Source organism: Rosa chinensis, chromosome 4 (assembly GCF_002994745.2).
Source record: "Rosa chinensis cultivar Old Blush chromosome 4, RchiOBHm-V2, whole genome shotgun sequence".
NCBI lineage: Eukaryota > Viridiplantae > Streptophyta > Magnoliopsida > Rosales > Rosaceae > Rosa > Rosa chinensis.
In genome coordinates, this window is record NC_037091.1 from 19,970,738 (window position 1) to 19,992,237 (window position 21,500).

The 21,500-nt window shown below is 40.9% G+C and overlaps 1 protein-coding gene and 1 pseudogene across 1 annotated transcript; both read right to left on the minus strand.

The window, feature by feature from the left end:
* Positions 1 to 4,584: 4,584 nt before the first annotated feature.
* Positions 4,585 to 6,005, minus strand: LOC112196410 (ribulose bisphosphate carboxylase small chain clone 512). The gene is made up of 4 exons (XM_024336751.2): positions 5,866 to 6,005; positions 5,622 to 5,771; positions 5,365 to 5,496; positions 4,585 to 4,997 (listed from the first exon to the last, which is right to left on the minus strand). The coding sequence occupies exons 2-4, from the start codon at positions 5,766 to 5,768 to the stop codon at positions 4,752 to 4,754; spliced, it is 525 nt and encodes a 174-aa protein (XP_024192519.1). The 5' UTR covers positions 5,769 to 5,771; positions 5,866 to 6,005; the 3' UTR covers positions 4,585 to 4,751.
* Positions 6,006 to 6,106: 101 nt separating this feature from the next.
* Positions 6,107 to 8,719, minus strand: LOC112196408 (annotated as a pseudogene).
* Between the last annotated feature and the right edge of the window lie 12,781 nt (positions 8,720 to 21,500).

Genomic DNA, 21,500 nt, shown 5'->3' on the forward strand with positions numbered 1-21,500 from the left:
TCTCCCCCTAACTACGGGAAGACTGTCTCATCAAAGTGACATCCACAAATCTAGCGGTAAGGAGATCGCCTAGAAAGGGCATTTAAGTGGCGGACGATTGTTGGAAGCGCAAATCCAACGTAGTTGCCCATTCGTCTGTAAGGACTCATCATAGAGCGCTGTGGCGGCGCAATTGGCACATAAATGGCTCACTCAAATGTGCGTAAGTACAAAATACGTGTTTCCAGTCACTAGCTGTAACGCATAGGTACATTGAGTGGCGATAGGTTGTAGACGAATTAGCAAGGCTGCATGCGATATCGCATCACCCCAAGCGGATGTAAGAAGATTGGTGCGCATTACCAATGTTCGGACTACCATCGTAGTCGTTTCCGCGAGACCAATTGGGTGTGTACATGGGAATGTGATGTCCAACATCAAACCCATTGCAATATCCATCGAAAGTCTTTCGATGTAAACTCTCTAGCATAGTCAAATCCAATTGACTGAATAGGATGATTCGGGGAGTGAGCCCGTTGTCACATGATATGTGCTAGGAGGGTAGCATAAGTAGCATTTATAGGTGGACAATGACACAACACGTGACCGGCGTGTTTGCGTGTCAACCAACATCATAAAATATTTAAGCGTCCGCAAGTTGGTTGAATCAATCCACAATATCCCTACGGATTCTTTGTAAGAACAGAATGAGTATTGTCATATCCTTTGCATAGGACGGTCTCAGTCCTAATTTCCCTAAGGAACAGGCTTAGTAAAACGAGCGAGAGGCTTTAGAAGCAACCAATGAGAATTTTGGTTAGGCCTGAGCGTCTGAAACGCTATTTTGAAGCAAATTGGTGATTGCAACATCACCTGGGGCGCCATCACCATGATGGACGCTATCCATGGAGTCATGGATAGGGACTATGCCAGCCCTAGGCTGGTGGTGGATGGAGGCGATGCCCTAGGCAGCAGCGTCGGTCACACATAGTATGAGAATCAACTTTTGATTCATGCTTCGTTTCGCTCGAAAGAAATGATGTCCATGTGAAGTCTTTTGTAGATGGATCATCATATCATGACTAGGATGATCTATCCTGTCGTGACAAAGCCAATATGTGTCTAAATCCAAGAGATCTTCTCTCATAACTTTATTGGATTTAATAGCTCGAATAGTGACATAAAGTTCACTAGAGAGACACATAAACTGCTCTAAGATGCGTCTTTGTTCGCAATCATTAGAGGTAATGCAAAGGAACTCATTTCCGTTCTCTACATGCATTTTCGCATGGAATTCGTTGGCTATTCATAGGGTACAATGTGCCCTAAGAGCGTAGAGAGTTTCTGTGACAACAGTAATCAAGGTGCCATTTGGCAAGTGGAACTTGGGCTATTCCATGTCCTTGAATTAATATTGATGGCCCAGCCATCGTAGTCACAAAGTCATATGCTCAGAATCAAAATTGAGTCATAATGAAAAGAACTCGAAATTTTATTCATAAGCCAACGGAGTACATCATTGTTTCTTTGATCAAAGAAAATCTAATCCAATAAAAGTAATATGGCAATCGCCTACATCTCTTGGAAAATAAAGACTTAAACAGAATTGGCGATCTATTGATCCTAGCCAGATTTGTAGTCTTCAACCCTTCACTCTAGATCATCGTCTTGATCTTCTTGTTCCACATAGTGAGCTTCTCTTGCTTCACAATATGCTTTGTAGGCGGTGACAAGTTCTTCACGAGCTCTACAAATGTGTGCCCAATGCTCAGACACTCCACATCGAGAACATACATCTCTTTGCTCGAACTCCATTGATTGAGGGGCTTTGAAAGCGTCATTTAGATGGCTCTTAGTGTTGGTGGCGCCACCAACATGGCCAGAGGCATTGCCTCCCTCTCTCTTTCCACGTTTACCTCTTCGGTTCCGTGTTCGCCTATTTTGGCTGTTACCTTCCGAAGTAGAGCGATTATATGGATCAGAATGTCCAGAAGTATACCTAAGATTAGGGTTTTGCTCTTAGCGCCCTCTCTTAGAGGTGCGACTATAATTGGATTCCGGAATATGCTCTGTTTCCACGGATCTCGAATTATAGTTCTTCACAAGGATATTGTCATGCTTTTCAGCGACGTTCATAGCTCCAATGAGCTCATGAAACCTTGTGATCCGTCTTGCATTTACATCGATTCGATAGTTCTTAGCTACCATCAGTGCAGAGACGGGGAAGGTAGAGAGAGTCTTCTCAATCAACATCGCATCTGTGATCTCTTTACCACATAATTCCATTAAGGATTTAATGCGAAGTGCTTCCGAGTTATAGTCAAGAACTGACTTGAAATCACAGAAGCGGAGGCTATGCCATCTCACTTCTAGGTCAGGAAGCAAGGAGTCACGGACGTTGCCAAATCTTTCTTCGAGTGAGACCCACAGCCTTCTGGGGTCTTCTTCATTCATATACTCGTACTGGAGCGAATCATCCATATGACGAGTCATTAGGATGATGGCTTTCGCCTTATTTGCCTCTAAGGCTGCTCTATTTGCTTCCAAAGCTTGAGCTTGCTCAACAGTTATCACGTCCTGGCTAGGCTCGAGAATCATATCCAAGATTCCATCGACCTTGAGATGCTGGCGGATATCACGAACCCACCTGTGATATCCAGAGCCAGTTGTTCCCAATGGAGCAAAGTCCAATTTGTTCAGGTTACTCATCCTGAAAGAGAACAAGAAATTAGGGTTAGTTTTGGAGCGAAATAAGCTACCACGAAAACATATGAAATTTCTAAGCGTAATCGCTTCCAAGAAATTAGGAATTTTCTGAGCGTAGTCGCTTCCAAGAAAATCCGATTCCAAGAGGGGTTTTGGATTAGATCGAAATAACGATGTATGTGGTCGATCGTTTTCTTCTCAACAAACTCTAAGTTTGGAGGACTCTACAAGCTCCAAGCTTGGAGTGAGCGCGAACCCCCACAGTTCGGCTTTTGGTCTCCCCTATGTAGAGAAAGGGGGGTAGAAGAAGGGATTTTGGAAGTCCCCGAGAAAAGAAGAAGAAATTGAAAAACTTTACAAAAACGGGAACTTTTAGAAAAAATTACCTTAAAAGATGGTCGGAAAAAGCGTCGCCGGAAAGCTACTGTAGCTGCCGGAGTTACTGTAGCTGACCGGAAAAGTCGCCGGAAGTCGGCCGGAAAAGTTGCCGGAAAGTGGCATGAAAAATGTTGACTGGCGTTGATCGTAGGGTTGACCGGGTGCTGACGTGGCAGAGCAGTGCTGACGTGGTAGGGCTGACTGGGCGCTGACGTGGTAGGTAGTTGGCGGCTCGGCGGCTCGGCTTCTTCACTAGGGCTTCGCTGGGCCTGTTGGCGGGCTTGGGCTGCAGGTTGGCTTGGGCTGCAGGTTGGCTTGGGCTGCATGCGGGCTTGGGCTTCGCAGGTTCTTCTCTTTTTTTTTTCTTTTTTTTCTTTCTGCCGGTTCAGCGGCTCCGGTGGTTCAGGCGGCCGGTTCACGGGGTTCTAGGCCGGTTCCGATCATGATTTTTTGTCTCCGGTGATTTGAGGTGCTGCTGCAGCTGCTGGTGAATTTTGGTGGCAGTTGACAGGGAGGAAGGCTCCGAACCGGGGAGAGAGGGTATGGATATTTCCGGGGGCCGGTTCGGATATTTCCCGGCCGGTTCTGGGGTCTTCGTCGCCGGTTCTGAGCTCCTGGGGGTGAGAGCTTCAAGGTGGGAGGCGGAGGTTTCGGGGGTTTGGAGGCTACGAATATTAGGTTTCAGGGTTAGGGTTCGTGCTGATAACGTGTTGTAGAGAAACTGAATTTGAGAGGAATTTGCTGTGTGTTCTCATTGATAATAGGGGCCTATTTATATAGAGGATTACAATGCATAGAATCTCAATCATACAAGGAAAGTAATTCTACATTGATTAGGATTCTAGATCCTTCTAATTAAATCCTATTACCACTAGGTCAAGTAACCTAGAGTTTGGGCTAAACACAAATTAGGTTTTCCTTCAACAATAATTTATTTTTGGATTTAATATTGAGAATTGAGATTAAAGGAATAATTTTTAAGTGCTTTAATCTCCACCGTAAAAAACTAAAAATCAAATCCAATAGTAGCAGTCGCCAGCCCCAATATCTAGATCAAATTAATTACAATTCTACTCCCTCGTCTCTCCAAAACAAAGAAAACTAAAAACCAAAGGGTGATCAATTTTCCTTTTCACCTCAAAAAAAAAAAAAAAAAGGGTGATCGATGGATAAATGGGCGGTAAAGTTGCTTTGTTACCTATTTCATTAGGAACTGCATACTTTTTGGTAAATCACATTCATTCATTTACAATTCATGTGACGTTATAGATGCTCTTGAAAAGCATTCTATTGCTTGTAATTCGCATTTGATACCAAATAAAGTAAATTTTGGATCTTGAAGGGAGGGAGGGAGGGAGGGAGAGGGAGGGAGGGGGTGGTGGTGTGGGCATGGGGATGGGGATGGGGTGGGGGAATTGCCAATATATCCCCTCGGGATCATGTCTTGTTAGGGCTATTCTAAATCTAGAGGTTAAAAATGAGGTGCACGTAGTGAAATCTGTTGAAAAGTGGACTGCAAAATTCACTACAGAAACAAAGGCGTTTATTATAACCAACCTTCTTATTATACTTCCCAAAACAGGGGACTACAACTATAAACCATTCTTTTGCATACATACCACAGGAAAAAGAAGAAAACTGCGAGAATGTGAAAACTGAGTTCTTGGAAAGAAGACTGTATTTTGCCTTCAAGCACTGTTGGTGGCCGCGATGGTTGGCTTCTGAATGATAAAGGACATGCACTGACCCTGGTTCTGGTTGTCAAATGCTAAACAGCGTATATAAGCATTTGGGTACGTTTTTTTGCACTCTTGGATTTCATTGAGCACCAGAGAAGGGTCGGTACAACCAAACATGGGTAGCTTCCACAATGTCCAGTATCTTCCATCATAGTACCCTGGCATCCTGCTATTCTCCCTATGAACATAACCCACCTTCCATTCATACATGCAACAGTTAGGCACCAAAAAATCATTGACAAATGCCACTCCAAACCTAATATTCTCAAGGAAGGTTCTATTGCTATTACATATGACTCTAACTCACTTATTGAATGCTAGAGATTAACATGAAAACTATATGGCCATGGCCCATGGTTGGTGTGTCCTATCACTGGGTCCGATTAAATGGTCAGAATCCAGTGATTGGCATCACTTCATATCAACAGCATGAGCCTAATTCATGATAAAGTCCTAAAAGCTCCTCCAGAGTGCACTATAGTCCACTCTAGTAACTAAAAGAGAAGTTGCGATTTGATTCCTTTTAGAACATAGAACATTAATAATTTTGAAATCAACTGACCTCATCAAATTCAAGGCAAGGGATCCATCCCTTCTTGAGCATGTAGTCAATCTCCTTTGCAATTGAATCATCAGAGAGTGGTGGGAGGTAAGACAGAGTCTCAAATTTCTTGTTGTTGATCGGGTTCCACGTCTGCAAAAAAAAAAAAAAAAAAAAAACTCAGCAAATTGTGCAGATTGAGAACCAAACCAAGTACAATGAAATCTTGGGTATTAGGGAACTCGAGTTTGGGAAAAAAATATGTTAGACCACATTACCTTCATGCAGCAAGTTCTTGAACCATTGGAGACGGTTTTCTTGGTCCATCCGATAGAGTCTTTAGCTGGGAAAATTTTTGAAGGGTTGGTTGCTAAGCCAACGTAACCAGATGCAGCAACCGGAGAATTGAAGATAGCAGCAGACATCTTCTGTTTAACAAAGAACAGCAGTGTGGTTTGTAAAGAAACACAGAGCAAAAGGTTTATGTAAAGGTGGTAGAGTTGGTTAGAGAAACAAACAAACCAGTCTGTGTGTTTGTAAGGGTGATGCACAGTTTGTTAAAGAGTGGTATTAGAAGACAGTGGGCACAATTTCCTGAGAGGGTTTCAAAAGGCACTTGAGCATTGATCTCATCAACTGCTGCTTTTGCCTTCCTCAATCACTGCCAGTAATGGCCACTTGGGATTGTTTAAAAGAACTGGGCCCAGCAATTCACGGTGCATCTGCTAGCCATTTTTTGCAGACATCAGAGAAACCGTTTGAATTAAATATAAGAACGTATGACTCACCTATGCAATTGGCTGTTCATGGGAATTGAAAAATCATATAAATTTGGTGGATGTGGACTTGGGTGTGTGCCAACTTACTATGAGTCTACGAATATAACATTTTTTTATTTTTATATCTGCAAAGCAAATATACAAATGCACCAAATTACACAAGCGTGGTGATAAGATGAAGAACATGAAAATTAATTAAAAACAAAGCATCTTCTGACCACTAAGAATCAGGTACATTGATACTACAGAATAATCAGGCACATTACTGTTGAGTGAGGTATTTTGGTGCAAGATAATCCCTCCCAGCTAACTAAATGGTCAATTTCATTTCATAATCTATTGAATACAGACAACATTAATAATTATTAATTTGCCTCAAAGGCTTGTGTTATTTATAATTCAGAGGAAGGCAGAAGGCAAGGATAAAAACACTTAAAATGAGAGTAGAATGTTGTACCAGTACTTGTGGAGATCTGAACTTCACACATGCTCACATGTCTTCTACCATCAAATGAAGTGAATTTAAAATCGGTATTCTATATCCGGAGTTACTCCTGTGACAACAAACTTTTATCTTCGTTGGTGGGACTATGCAAGTTGGTGTGCAGGATAATTCATATTTTGAGCCTTACAGTGCCAAAATATAACCCTGCGCATATTAACGGGTAAGCCAAATGCTTCTGCTTGAAGCTTCTTAACTGTTTCATCCACAATCTGATGAAGATTTATATACTTCTCAGTCCCTAGGAGAAGCTGATGACTCAGGGACACACTATAGCACATGATGTCCACTTGTCTGACTCCTTTGCAATCACTAGCTTCCGCCAGGATCTAGATACATGTAAGAATACAAACCCCAATCAGATTGTTATACAGGACGAAAAAGTAACATCTATGTTAGTGCTAGATACAGATATTACAAAAGAAAATAGAAGAGAGAAACACAAAGGTTTACCATCAGCAGAAGAATCCACGGACATAGTGATTGAATACAAGCAGTCCGGGCGATTGACCTTTCCGATTCCACTTGGTTTACAATAGCAAAGAATCATTGGCATTGGAAAAACTTTCGAGTTCCTTGCTTAGTTGACTTAATGTTTGGTATATACTTCTTGAATGAGAATGAGACTTATCATTGGCTAAGAATTTATGCACAACACCATCAATCTCAATGAAACTCCAAGCAGAAATTGAAACTACCTCTCTATCCTTCATCATTTTCCTTAGCCTCAACACATCCTCCCAGTTTTCCATTTTGGCATACATGTTCGCTAAAAGAACATACCTTCCACTATGTTGAGGCTCTAATTGAATGAGAAGCTTCCCAACCTTACCGGCTAACTCAAAATGGCCATGTATCAGACACCCATTAAGTAAAGACCCCCATATAGCTCCGTCTGGTTCCATTGACATACTTCTTATCAATATCTCTGCCTCATTCACTCGCCCAGCACGGGCCAAGAGATCAACCATGCACCTATAGTGCTCAATCTCAGGAGCAATGCTATAAATTTTACTCATACGTCCCAATACTCGCCATGCTTCATTTACCAGAGTTTTGTGATGACATGCAGTGAGAACTCCAACAAATGTCACAGCATTTGGTTTAGGTCCCTTCTTTTCCATTTCAGCAAAAAGTTCAAGCCCTGTATCATTCTCACCATTAATAGCATATCCCATGATCATAGCACTCCAAGTAGTAACATCTTTACGCGGCATCTTATCAAATATCTCTTTAGTATCTTTAATGAATCCACATTTTGCATAAAAATCTATTCCTGCCGTACCGAGCTCAAGTCCATACTCAAAACCATGGTCATCCAAATACATCTGAATCCACTTCCCTTCCTCGAATGCACCCACAGAAGCACAGGCATTTAAGAACACTAACCAAAAGCGACTCTTTCAACCTCACATTCGCACGACGACGCTTGAAATCACGAAACAAATCAATAGCTTTGTTGAAACAAGCATTCTGAACATAACCCGAAACCATTGCACTGTAAGACACATCATTTCTCTCAGGCATTTTATCGAAAAAGTCACGGGCATCATCAACCAACCCATTGCCACAATACCCAAAAACACGACTAGTCCAACACACCACATTCCTATCCAAACTTTCATCAAACACTCTCCTAGCAAATTCCACAGCTCTCAATTTACAGTACACACTAATAACTGAGCTAGTAACATAAACATCACACCCATGTCCAAACTTCATTATCTGACCATATATCTGATCAAGCAAAGAAACCCCAACACAAGCTTTAACCAAACTTGTGAAAGTTCGAGCATTTGGGTCAGCGCCAATCCTTCTCATTTTGGTAAAAACAGAGAGACCCTTTTCAGAGTGTGAGTTTTTCAAGAAACCCATGATCATGGAATTGAAATCGAAGACATTGGGTGCCGGAATTCGATTGAATAGAGTCTCGGCGTGTCGTAAATCACCGTGTTCCGATAAGGCGGAGAAGGCTAAGAGCTTGCTGGTGATGTAGGTGAAACGAGCTAGGCCGGTGATGAGAGTGTGGGCATGGATTTGCTTGAGTTGGTTCATGCATGAAAATGTTTGAAGAAGAAGAAGAAGATAGGGAGGGTTTGATTTGAAAACAAGTCTGCTCATTTGGAGAAAAGTGGTTTGAAGCAAACAAAGAAAATGATACCACATAATGATTCGTTTGTATATGATGCATCTTTCAGCGTCGATATTCTTATTTGAATCAAATAACAAGTTGTGAAGTTAACGTCCTTAATGGTTAACTAGTCCTCAGGGGAAAGCAGAGTCGATTGGTTTTTTCTGCTTGGGCAACAAATCGCAAGCCTTGGAGTCACATTGCTCATAATGCCCTCGATATCAATACAGTTCTACAGCAGTTTCTTAAGCTTCGCAGATATGTTAGCGTGAGTCATGGCTTAACGTTATGAATAGAATATATTGTAATTATTTCGTAGTTAGTACTTACTTGTTGTATTCCTGTAAATTTTCTTTATATACCTCTACTGTGAGATGAATCTAGTATCAGAACATTCATTCTCTATATCTCGTCTTATTTGACTTGGTATCAGAGCAAAGATCCGAGAGGACTTTGTCTCTTGTTTTTATATTTTATTTGTTCCTAATTTGAGGAATTAATTCAAAAACCCCATTGTTAGGGTTATTGTTCTCTTAACGGCGTTATTGTCATCATGTCGTTATCTTCCTTGCACCAACGTCCGTCCAAGAATGATCTGACCATCTTCTTCTTGGACTTCGACGATTATCAGTCAGCCTTCTTCAACGTCAGGCCAGCCGCCTTCAACCGACGTCGTCTGCCATCTTCCAGATTGTCCTCCAAGCGTTGTCTGCCATCTTCCAGATCGGTTTCGTCGCCTTGTCAGATCTCCATAACTCCAGGTCGTGACTGGTTCAAGCCTCCAGATCGGTCACTTTTTGCTGCTCAATTCCCGGCGTCGCCCCTGTCGATCGGTTTTGTCGCTACCAGTCGCTCGGACGTCAGCCCAGATCCCAGTTCGACGGGTGATCGATTACTCCCCAGATCGATTTCTTCCCTTCGGCGACGTTGCCTAATCCCCGGCATCATCACCCAGCTCCGGCTTCGTTGCAAGGTACCTAGCCGCCGGCTTCCTTTGAGTCACCGTCGCTATCACCGTTTCAACTCGGGTCAACTCACCTCACTCAGTCAACCTGTCCAACAGGTTCTCCAAAAAAAAAAAAAAAAAATCGCTGCACGGTCTTTTATTGGAGTTTCTTGTCTTTTTCCGCTGCATACTTTGTACTCTGTGTTTTTTGTGTTTTTCTACTACTGTATTATTGTGATGGGTGGTGAGGAAAGTGAAGGTCAGAGTTCCAGGATCAATGAGGTCCAAAAGGTTGAGGTGTCTGTTCGAAGTTCAGATGGTGGTTCTTTTGGGGGTACGAAACTCAATGGGACCAATTTTCGAACATGGAAGAAGATTATGTCTGTCTACCTTCGTGGCATACACAAGATGGGGCATGTGACAGGAACAACCAAAGCACCTAGTGAGGAAGATGTGGATGCCTATACTAAATGGGAGGATGATGATGGATCTGTGATGGCAATTTTATTCAAAGCTATGACTGAAGATGTGCTACAATTGGTGGAAGAGTGTGAGACTGCTAAAGCAATATGGAAGACATTGGGGGATCTATATACAAATAAGTCTGATTTTATATAGGTTCATGAATTGATGTGCAAAGCTGCTAGTATGCAACAGAATGGCCAACCAATAGCTGTGTATTTCACCAAGTTGAAGAATGTATGGGCTGAAATTGATCAGAAGCGTCCTTGCAAGATCAAGAATCAGGAAGATCTTGTGTGGTACCAGAAGGAGAAGAAACTTGAAAGGATTCATGCATTCTTAAGAGGGCTTGATGAGAAGCATAGCAGTGCCAAGGAAGAATTGCTCAGAATGACAGATCCTCCTAGTCTGAACACAGATTTTACATACATCAGCAAGGATGAGTCTCAGCAGGAAAGTGTCAAGCATGCACAGGTTGAAGTATCTAGCCTCGCCATTCAGGCCAAGTCACCAGCACATTTCCTTCAGCAGCAGAATTCAGTTCCACTTCATCAGCAAAGTCTTCCACCGGGCTTCACCAACCGCCCTTGTCCTCATTGCTCTTATTGCAACGACCTTGGACATGTTCGAGAGACTTGCTGGAAACTGAATGGGTACCCCAAAAAGAAAGGTTATCATCCTAAGGCGAAGGCAGCTGCGGTTCAGTTGGTCCAAGAACCAGATTTCTATGGCATGGCCTGACAGGATCATCATACAGCAGGTGGGGCTACTCCTACAGCCTCTATAACTGGTCGTGGTAAGATTGGTATGGCTTTAAAGGCTTCTAACTTTGTTGGTTCTGATACATGGATTATTGATTCTGGTGCCTCCAATCATATGACTTATGATAAATCATATTTTATTGAATTGTCTTCCCGACCAGTGTCCTATGTCACCAATGCCAATGGTGAGGCTTTTCCTGTGTTAGGGTCAGGGTTAGTGTATATTACTCCCACTTTAGAACTTCATAATGTGTTATATGTGCCTGACTTGTCTCATCACTTGATATCTATTCCATAGTTGAATACTGAGTCTAAATGCTCTGTAACCTTTTATCCTATGTATGTGATTTTTCAGGATCTTCTCACCAAGGAGTTAATCGGTCGGGGGTATCTGAGGGGCAGGTTGTTCCATCTGGATCAGACATACATAGGGGAGAAACCAGGAGCACAGTCCCGCACCGCTTTGACTTCGAATTCTGATAAGCTAAGTGAAATTTGGTTGTGGCATCGCTGTTTAGGGCATCTATCTTTTAGTCTTATGAGAAAAACCATGCCTACTCTGTTTATTAGTGTGGATGAGTCTGCTTTACATTGTGAAACATGTGTCTTGGCGAAGAGTCATCGTGCTACTTATTCTCCTAGTATTTCTAATAAAAGTGTTATTCCTTTTAAGTTGATTCATTCTTATGTTTCGGAGCCTTCTAGAGAACCCACTGTGTCCGGTATGAGATATTTTGTGTTGTTTATTGATGATTGTACTAGATTGTCATGGTGTACATGCATGTACATTTGCAAGCATAATTAGCTATAATGGGCCACGCTCATTGTACCGCCAAAGGTACTAATTCCAACTAAAGGAATGACATACAGACACACCGCCAGGCAGGCTACGGCCTCGGCGTCGGACCACCTCCAGATCACCGCCGACGCGCCGCCACGCACCACGCCAAGATGGCATCAGAACCTTCTGAAACTGGGAACTGAAGCATGTCAGTCCCACATCGAAAACAAAGAGAAGATCAACCTCTTCCTCACCTATAAAAGGTTCTCTCCTCTCTCCTCATTAATTACGCATTCAATACTTATCTATTGTTACTTTGTCAACACAAATACATTGACTAACTTAGGCATCGGAGAGCAGAAGACCGCCCGGCGCGGTCTCCCTCTGACGCCCATTGTATTTCATTTGACAGATAACGGTAGCTTCGAGAACAACACAAGTACCGATCCGCCCACCGGATCAACGTTAGCTAGGGCCCAGCTACCGCTGGACTTTTAGACATCAACACATGGGTTGCTCTTCTTAAAACCAAAGATGAAGTCTTTCCAGCTTTTCAAACTTTTCGTACTCTTGTTCAAACACAATACCATAGCACCATTAAAGTCCTTTGTTTTGAAAATGGGGGAGAATATGTTAATCATGTTTTCCAAGAATTTTTCAAAACCCATGGGATTGTTCACCAAACCACATGTCCCCAAACACCAGAACAAAATGGAGTGTCTGAAAGGAAAAATAGTCATTTACTTAATATGGCTTGTGCCCTTCTCTTTAGTGCTCATATGCCTAAGTATCTTTGGGGTGATGTTATCTATGCTTCCTCCCATCTTATCAATCGTCTTCCATCTAGTGTCCTTCAGGGAAGAATTCCATTTGAGGTTCTTGAATCTCACATCTCCTTACCTTCATTTCATAATCTTCCAGCTCGTGTCTTTGGTTGTGTTGCTTTTGTCCATATTCCTAAAAACTAGCGGTCTAAGCTGGATGCCCGAGCGCTTAAGTGTGTGTTTATGGGCTATGGAGGTTCTCAGAAAGGGTACAAGTGCTATCATCCACCAACCAGAAAGTACTATGTCACTATGGATATTACTTTCTTTGAGGACATGAGTTACTTTTCCTCCTCAAATACAGCTCTTCAGGGGAGAATTCATATTTTGAAGAGCTGTATCATGGAGAGGGGAGGAATCAGAAAGCGGAGAAGAAGTTGCACAGGCAGGAGGTATTTTGACGGATCCAATTGAGAGCATCAGCTCATCACCTCCAGAAGCAGAAGACATCAAGACACCAGCTTCAATCACTAAAAATGAAGTTGAAGACACAACTGCCCCTCCTGCCATCACTTCTACCCCTGACCCACAACTGCCTGGTACTGAAGATCACTCATTTGAGGTATGTCTACCCACTGGTACTAGCAATAGTGAGTCTAATGTTGAGCAATATGTGTTACCAAATAGGACCACTCGAGGTCAATCAGCCAAAAGATATGAACCTAGTCTTACTGCCAAATCAAAATACCCAGTAGCCAATTATATGTCCACTAGGAGGTTGTCTAAGTCATATGAATCATTTGTGAATCAAATATCTGTTGTATCAGTACCTAACAGAGTGCAGGATGCATTGGGGGATCCAAAGTGGAGGAAGGCAATGGAGGAAGAGATGGAGGCGTTGCAGAAGAACAATACTTGGCAACTTGTGCCTCCATCACAAGGCAAGAAGGCTGTAGGTTGTCGATGGGTGTTTACTGTGAAACATAATGCAGATGGATCAGTGAATCGGAACAAAGCACGCCTTGTAGCAGAGGGGTTTACTCAGATGTATGGTATAGACTACGATGAAACGTTTGCTCCTGTTGCCAAGATGAACACTATTCAGGTTCTGCTCTCATTTGCTGCTAGTTTAAACTGGCCACTCCGACAGTTTGATGTCAAGAATGCATTTCTTCATGGAGAGTTAGCCGAGGAAGTATACATGAGCCTTCTACCTGGGTATGTAGTTGCTTCTCCTGGTAATTTTGTATGCAAATTGAGAAAGTCTCTGTATGGTCTCAAACAGTCGCTTGGTGCATGGTTTGGGAGATTTTCACAGTTCATGCAAAAGGTTGGTTACAAACAGAGCAACTCAGATCATACCTTGTTCCTCAAGCATCAACAAGGGAAGGTAACAGCTCTAATTATTTATGTGGATGATATGGTAATCACCGGCAATGATACTGTTGAGATGGATAGACTGCAGAGACAGCTAGCCTCTGAGTTTGAGATGAAGGACTTGGGTGAACTTAAGTACTTCTTAGGAATTGAGGTAGCCAGGGGGAGAGAAGGGATCTACCTGTGCCAAAGAAAGTACGTTCTTGACTTGCTAACAGAGACAGGTTTTTTAGATTGCAGACCTGTTTATACTCCTATTGAGCAGAATCATTGTTTAGCTGAGTATCCAGATCAGGTACCTACTGATCGAGCTTGCTATCAGAGGTTAGTTGGGCGCTTGATTTATTTGGCTCATACTAGACCAAATGTTGCATATGCAGTGAGTGTGGTGAGTCAGTTCATGCATAACCCGAGTGAGAGTCACATGGATGCTATTATGAGAATTTTAAAGTACCTGAAGTCAGCTCCAGGAAAGGGAGTACACAACAACATCCTTGAGGTTTGTGGCTTTACAGATGCAGATTGGGCTGGAAATATTACATGCAGGAGATCAACATCAGGGTACTTTACCTTTGTGGGAGGTAATTTGGTTACATGAAAGAGTAAGAAACAGAAAGTTGTGGCACGATCTAGTGCTGAGGCCGAGTATAGAGGTATGGCTCACGGAGTGTGTGAATTGCTGTGGCTGAGAAATCTGTTACGTGATCTGGGTTTCAAACTCAAAAGTACTATGCAATTATATTGTGACAACAAGGCAGCCATTGACATATCACATAATCCAGTACAACATGATCGTACTAAGCATGTGGAGGTTGATCGTCACTTTATAAAGGAGAAACTAGATACCAAAATTATTAGCTTTCCTTTTGTTCCAACTGAAGAGCAACTTGCAGATATACTTACCAAAGGAGTTTCCAAGAAGGCGTTTTATGACTCACTAAGCAAGTTGGGCATGGTTGATGTGTATGCGCCAACTTGAGGGGGAGTGTTAGCGTGAGTCATGGCTTAACATTAGGAATAGAATATATAGTAATTATTTCGTAGTTAGTACTTACCTGTTGCATTCCTGTAAATCTTCTTTATATATCTCCACTGTGAGATGAATCTAGTATCAGAACATTCATTCTCTATATCTCGTCTTATTTGACTAGGTAGTGAGATACTCACATTAGACATGCAAATTCCCCTGAAAGTCATTGGCAAGTCTCAGATTGTTTCTGTTTGCTCTGATGTTCTTGGAGTAATTATTCAGTGATCCCTGATTCCCAAATTAAGGGAACCAATCATCAAATACACGTCGTATAAACCGATGACATCAATCTAGACCATTACATGTATCAGGATCAGTGACCATAGAATAATTTTTCCGTGTTCATGCATCAGAAAAAAATTGATGGAATGAATCAAATAGAAAAGTTAAAATTAGTGCTTTTGACTTATAGTAGTGCTTTTTCATGATTTTTTTTTAAGAAAGCGACAATATTATTTAATAAAGCATCAAAATGGGTACAATCTTGCCACAAGAAGTAAACCAGAAGGATCCGTCGCCCATGAACTATTACAACGTACGTGTTCATCCAGACAATTAACAATCCGCGTTCTGATCGATCATGACCACAATGAAATTGGTACTTCATTAAAATGAAATGGATGTGATTGCGGAACCTCCATAAACTGCTGGTGCTGATCATGATGAGAAAGAAGATCTGTTTCTCCAAAGCCATTAATATTCTGTGTTCTTTGTTGGTGCATATTGTTCTCTACCGCCGCGAAACCTATGGAGTTTGCGTTCGATATCACAGATTGTCCAGAATTTGGTGTAGTAGTACCATATATACCTTCATACGGATTGTTGTGGCAATCCGAAAATCCCCATGGACAAAAGGTATTGTAGTTAAAATCGTTGTTGCTATAAATATTCTCCGATATCTGACCAGAACTCTCTACTGTCCCAAAATATCCATTAGCCTGATTCATGCAAATAGGATTCGTTACCTCAATTGATCTAATTGTCTTATCCAACTTCTGTACCTTGGACTCCAAGTATACAGATAAATCCATCCATAAGTCCCTTGGAAACCTGCCAAATTCCTCCTCGCACACTGCAAAACCCTTGTGATGACTCTTAAACCCTCTTCCAGTATCAACCGCTCCCGTTTTCTGGATTTCCGAAAAATCGGAAAGGTTAAGCTCCAGCTTCTTGCGCATAAAGCTTCGTTTATTATGAGCTTCCAAGTACTTTACCATGATAGCTTCAGCCGCGGCTGGGTTTCCTGGATTTGGCCAAACCTCGACAATGCCGTTGGATCCAGACATAACCATGCAGACCTGGCCATTGCATAGGGAAGCAAGGTGTTTTGCTTTCCTTTTCAGCGTCGACCATCTATTCTTGAATATTTTTTGTCGAGTCTTCTGCGTTTTTTCTTTCCCGAGCTTAGGCAGCCTTGACTGCTTCTCCTTTATTCTGGCCGGTGCTGAACTAGAGTTCGTCGACTTCATAGCCTTCTAAGCTAACAAGGACAAGAACGACACAATGAGATGAGTCAGAGGTTAGATTTGTAAGCCATGGTGAGTTATGAACTTATATAGGCCTCGATTGATGCTGTTGAGTCCTTGTTCGTTTGGAGATCTTGTATAGATTTCATTCCTTTTTTGGAACTAATTACCAAAAATAAAACCCCAGTTGCATTAGTTAACAACTTACCAAAAATAAAAAATAAAAAATGGAGCAGTTAACAAGACTACAAGAGCTGAAGAGACATGAGACATCTTATTTGCATCACCGGTTAATTCAGACATGCAGCAATTCACTGCGTTCATGCATGCATGACCCAGCGTTCTGTTTCTCCCGGCCGTGTTTTATTATGGTTATGACTTGTGAGTGATTAAATATTTAGTATGTTTTATGTAGTTTTTTTTATTCGTGCATGAAACCCTATTGTGAATGACAATGATATCTTTGTGTTCGTCGTACGTTGTTTTTTGTGATGATTAGCAAGCCTAAACACTAACAGGATTTTGGTGCACCACTAACTTGGTTATCAAGGATTGCCGACCTCAATCATGACGACGTCATCTAATTGTTGCTATCAATCACAGAGATCAACAGAAAGTGCTTCGAATTCTTTCCTAATCCTAATCTACCCGAGCTAATATCAAATTCAACTGTGGGATGGTTGATTTGGAATAGACTCTCTCTTCATCTATTTATTTCAACTAATAAGACCGAAAACTTGAAATGTTTTAATAGGCTAGACGGAATTACATAGTTAGATTCCACCTGCAATCACCCGAGTTGAACTCTAAAACAAAAGACAAAATATTCCTTAGTACAATAGTCATATAGGTTTTTTTTTTTTTTTTTTTTTTTTTTTTTTTTTTTTTTTAAGGAAGATAACGATTGTATTCATAGTAAAATATTTAGGCCAGAATGGCATGATACATATTTCCCACCAGGGGTGATAGGTGCCATTACACTTAGAACAATTCCGCTCCTTTATTCAGGAGCCTATCAGAACAAGAATATTCTAACTAGGAAAAATAGTAAAAAAACAGCTTCTGAAGCCAATGCGCTCAATTGCGGTGCATTAAGAAACTATTCAATTTGGATGTAGAATATTGACTGTTCTGTAGGCTTACATCAAACATAAGCATGGTTAGCTGAGTCGTTCCTCCCGAAACCCAAGAGGACCAGAGACCATCTGCTTGATCCGAAGATAGGTCCAAATCCACGAAAGCATCATCCTTGTCTTGGGCACCAAGAATATTTTGGGCCCCACTCTAGCCCACATCGCGACCACTGCCATAGGTAACCCACTAGGGCCCATGCCCATAATTGTCCACCAAACAAGGCACGAATCTGATTTGCGCACCCAGGTTGGTTTGAGCCTTCCACTGGGCCACCCAAATGATTTGGACCCTCGTCCAAAAAAGGGTAGCCCCTCATCATCAACCACGATCGCCGCTGCTTCTAGGACAGCCCCTGTTGCCGTCAAGATCTCCTGCCAGTGCACATGTCCTGCCTCCACATCACCAGTAGCTAACCACCAGGCCGCTTCTCCGCCTTTCAAACTGCCCTCAGGTCGGAGCTCCAACCTTACAGGTCGAAACACTATTCGCTCCGCGTTGGGCTCCAGACTCCCTCATCTACCTTAATCGATTGAATTCCTAACCAAGGTGGCTAGGGTTTCTGACAATCCATTTCAAACCCAGTTCGACACTGGCTTTTGATGTCAAAATTGCAGCCACGCCCGTCACAACATCAACAACTTTAAGCTGTGCTCTGCTCGGCCTGATTCGACCCCAATCAATTGAAAAATCCCTATCTGCAATCTCATTTCGGAAAGCATCAAGGCTCCCTAATGATTTTCCATACCAGTTGTCGGTACCCGTAAGTCTAAGATTCACATTGTTTGGTGCACGGAAGATCGACTGAAAGCTTGTCGGAGTGATTCGACATTGGATGATCTGGAGAAGGTAGCGAGAGAGGGGCCATTTGGTGTTAGGCCGACCACCTCTAATTGAATTCCCAGCCACGGCGGCTAGGATTTGGGAGAAGACGAAAGAGGTTCTGCTTTATTACAATAGTCATATAGTTGAAGCATCTCATCATTTGGGCTTTTCCTTACATGAGTCCACTACCTCTAGAGTCTCTCTCTGCTTAAAGAGCTAATAGAAATTGTATCGAGATATCGAAGAATTGAATCAGTTTTATTTGCTTAGTTTTTTTCCTCTTGTTTTCCTTCTTCCTCTTCTATAACAATGTCGTTCTATGGCTACGATCCCTGGGATCGTAACAAATGGTATCAGAGCCCCAAATCATGGGGCCGAGGAGAGTTGGAGATCCACCACAATATTCATCAACACCGCCGCGTCCACCTGACCCAAGTATGAGGATGAAGCTCCAAATCGAGATAGAAGAGACAGTACCGGGATTCCGTGAACTTCAGAAATCTATGGTGTCGATGGCGACGGAATAGATTTTATTCCACTCTGAGATATTAAACGAGTTGAGACATCTGAGATTGGGGTGAACAGCTCAGGTGATTGAGCCTTTGGTACTTCAAATAGATTCTCAATCGACTTCTCCAGTACCAATCATATCTCCATCAATGACTCAACCTATCTTTCAGGTGCTGCAATTCGAGACCATGGATTCCTACAGATCGCAACCTCAACAACAGCAATACATGACGCCGCCACCGTCGCTGACGCCACCACCGGCCATTTCGGATCCCGACCACTATATGTAATGATACTTAATGGCAGAATATACAAAAATGACTGGAAATATGGATAAAAATCATTACGATTTGTTTTGTTTGTTTATGAAAATCTTTTATCACCCTGTGGCCGCTCCCCGCCCCCAACCAAAATTTTTCTTTCTTTCTTTCTTTCAATTTTCTTATATTGTGCTACAAAATCATATACTTTTCCTAAACAATTAAACAAAAAATATCAAAGTCTTGAGAAGAGCTAAAAAAACCCTAACTTTGAAATGCGCCTCACGTGCTTACCTAGACTTGCTTCTAGTCGAGTCGTCATTCTTTTCCCTAGTCTATCGGCCCTCCACATCGGCATTGATCTTTGATTTTGTCCACGCGTGTCTTTTGTTAGATCAAATGAGCATAACCTCCTAATGGTAGGATGAAACGTAGTGTCAGCAAATTTAGTACTGATCGACAATATAATGGGAAAACAAGTTTAATTAATTGTCTTATCATGTCAGTTTAGCGTTATATTTCCTGTATACCACTATTATTGTGAAGCAAATAGAGTAGTCAGTGTTGCACTCTTTGCTAGTTGGAGGCTCCTGCTATTATTCGGGAAACTGTCTCTATGCTTCATGTAATATGGACCGGGGTTTAGGTTTCATGTCCCACCCCCCCCCCTCCCCGCGGGCGATGTATTCAACAGTTTCATTAATCATGATTTGAGAGTAGCCGCTCTGGCTCTTATATACTTTAAAAAACAAAAACAAAAAAACTCTTAAACAATTATACATAAATATTTTTCAAAACACTAATTTAGAATTTCACTATACTAATATAATTTCATTGAGTATGTCATGTAGTAATTACTAATCATATAATTTCATTTTGTGTCTGAGACGAAAAGTCCTATTTAGAACTATCAATATTTCAAATCGGAAAAACTCATAGGTTTCAACTATAGGGGTCGTCTTGGGTACCTTGATGTATGTCATACCCTTATTTTTTTAATTTTTAGTAAATTAATATAGTGGAAACCTACTGAACTGGTCAACAAGTTACCTAATTAAATATTGACAAGTGTCATTTTTAAAAATAAAATTCATCATATTAACAACACGCTCTTTCTTGATATGTAACATTGTTAAAAATCATGTAACAAGTATTGTCAAAATAATAAATTACACATAGTTGAACTACAATTACAACTTATGACAACAATTGTTGTGGTTATTGTAATTGAGTGGTCAAAGATGTAAATATCATATTTGGACAACTTTTATCAAATTTAGAACCTTGATTATCAAGTGGAGAAGCTCCTTACAATACTGAATTGTTACATATCTTTTAGAGTAATTTTAATTTTACCATGTTCACAACACAAATGTTGTCGGAATTGTAAAATGGTTGGTAATCTTGTAAATGGTATAGTTTTTGAAGTAATTACTACAATCAGAACAAAAGTTACCACTTTTACACCAATAGTTTCGAGTTATGGTAAAATATGTAGTCATTGAGTAATTATTCCATTAATGATAAAAATATAATGATTTACCACTTTGACAACAAATTTGTTGTTGCACTTATTAAATTGTCCATAAATTAGTACATTAGTTTAGGTTGAGTAATTACTATAAATAGGACAAAAGTTACCGCTTTTACATCAATTATTGTGATTGTGGTAAAATGTGTAGTCATTGTAGTAATCATTTCATTAATAATAAAAACATAAAGATTTACCACTCTGACAACAAATTTGTTGTCATACTTGTTAAATTGTCCATAAATTAGTACATTAGTTTAGGTGAAGTAATTACTATAATTAGAACAAAAATTTTCTTTTTTTCATCAATTGTTGGAATTTGTGGTAAATTACGTCGATTAAAAGTAATTACTAATTCGACGATGGACATTACACAATATATTACTTTCATTACGCAAGGGAGAACTTTATTACACAAATGAGGACGGGTAAAACTATGGATATTAACATTTCTCATACATGTTTTATTTTATATAATATTTACCAGTCTGAGGACTCATGTCACTTTGAGGACACACGTGGTAATTAGAAAAAAAATCCTCGATCATTAAAGTAAATAAGGTCTTCCTTAGAGTAAAGTTGGTTCTCATTTGAGTAATTAATTCCTAAAAGTGGTAATTGTAATAGGTTCTATTAGAGTAAAGTAGATTCTCATTTGAGTAAATAAGTCCTAAAGTAGGTTCTCATTTGACTACATTTAAAACAAATATTATTTATTTTTACACTAATTGTTGTGGTTATCATGAAATGCATGTAAAAAGAATTATATTTGGTCAAGGAAACTACTAATGATATAATTAATTGGTAATAAAGACTACTTAACTAATACTAATTTTGCGAACTTAGGTTAGAAGGTTTTGTTTTTAATAGGGAAAAAACATAATTTTCAATTGTGTAATTA

Coding starts and splice junctions, on each gene's coding strand:
- LOC112196410 (XM_024336751.2), bottom strand. CDS start 5,768: ATGTCTGCTGCTATCTTCAATTCTCCGGTTGCTGCATCTGGTTACGTT. Junction 5,497..5,621: donor CAAGAACTTGCTGCATGAAG/GTAATGTGGTCT, acceptor TTTTTTTTGCAG/ACGTGGAACCCGATCAACAA. Junction 4,998..5,364: donor CTTGCCTTGAATTTGATGAG/GTCAGTTGATTT, acceptor TATGAATGGAAG/GTGGGTTATGTTCATAGGGA.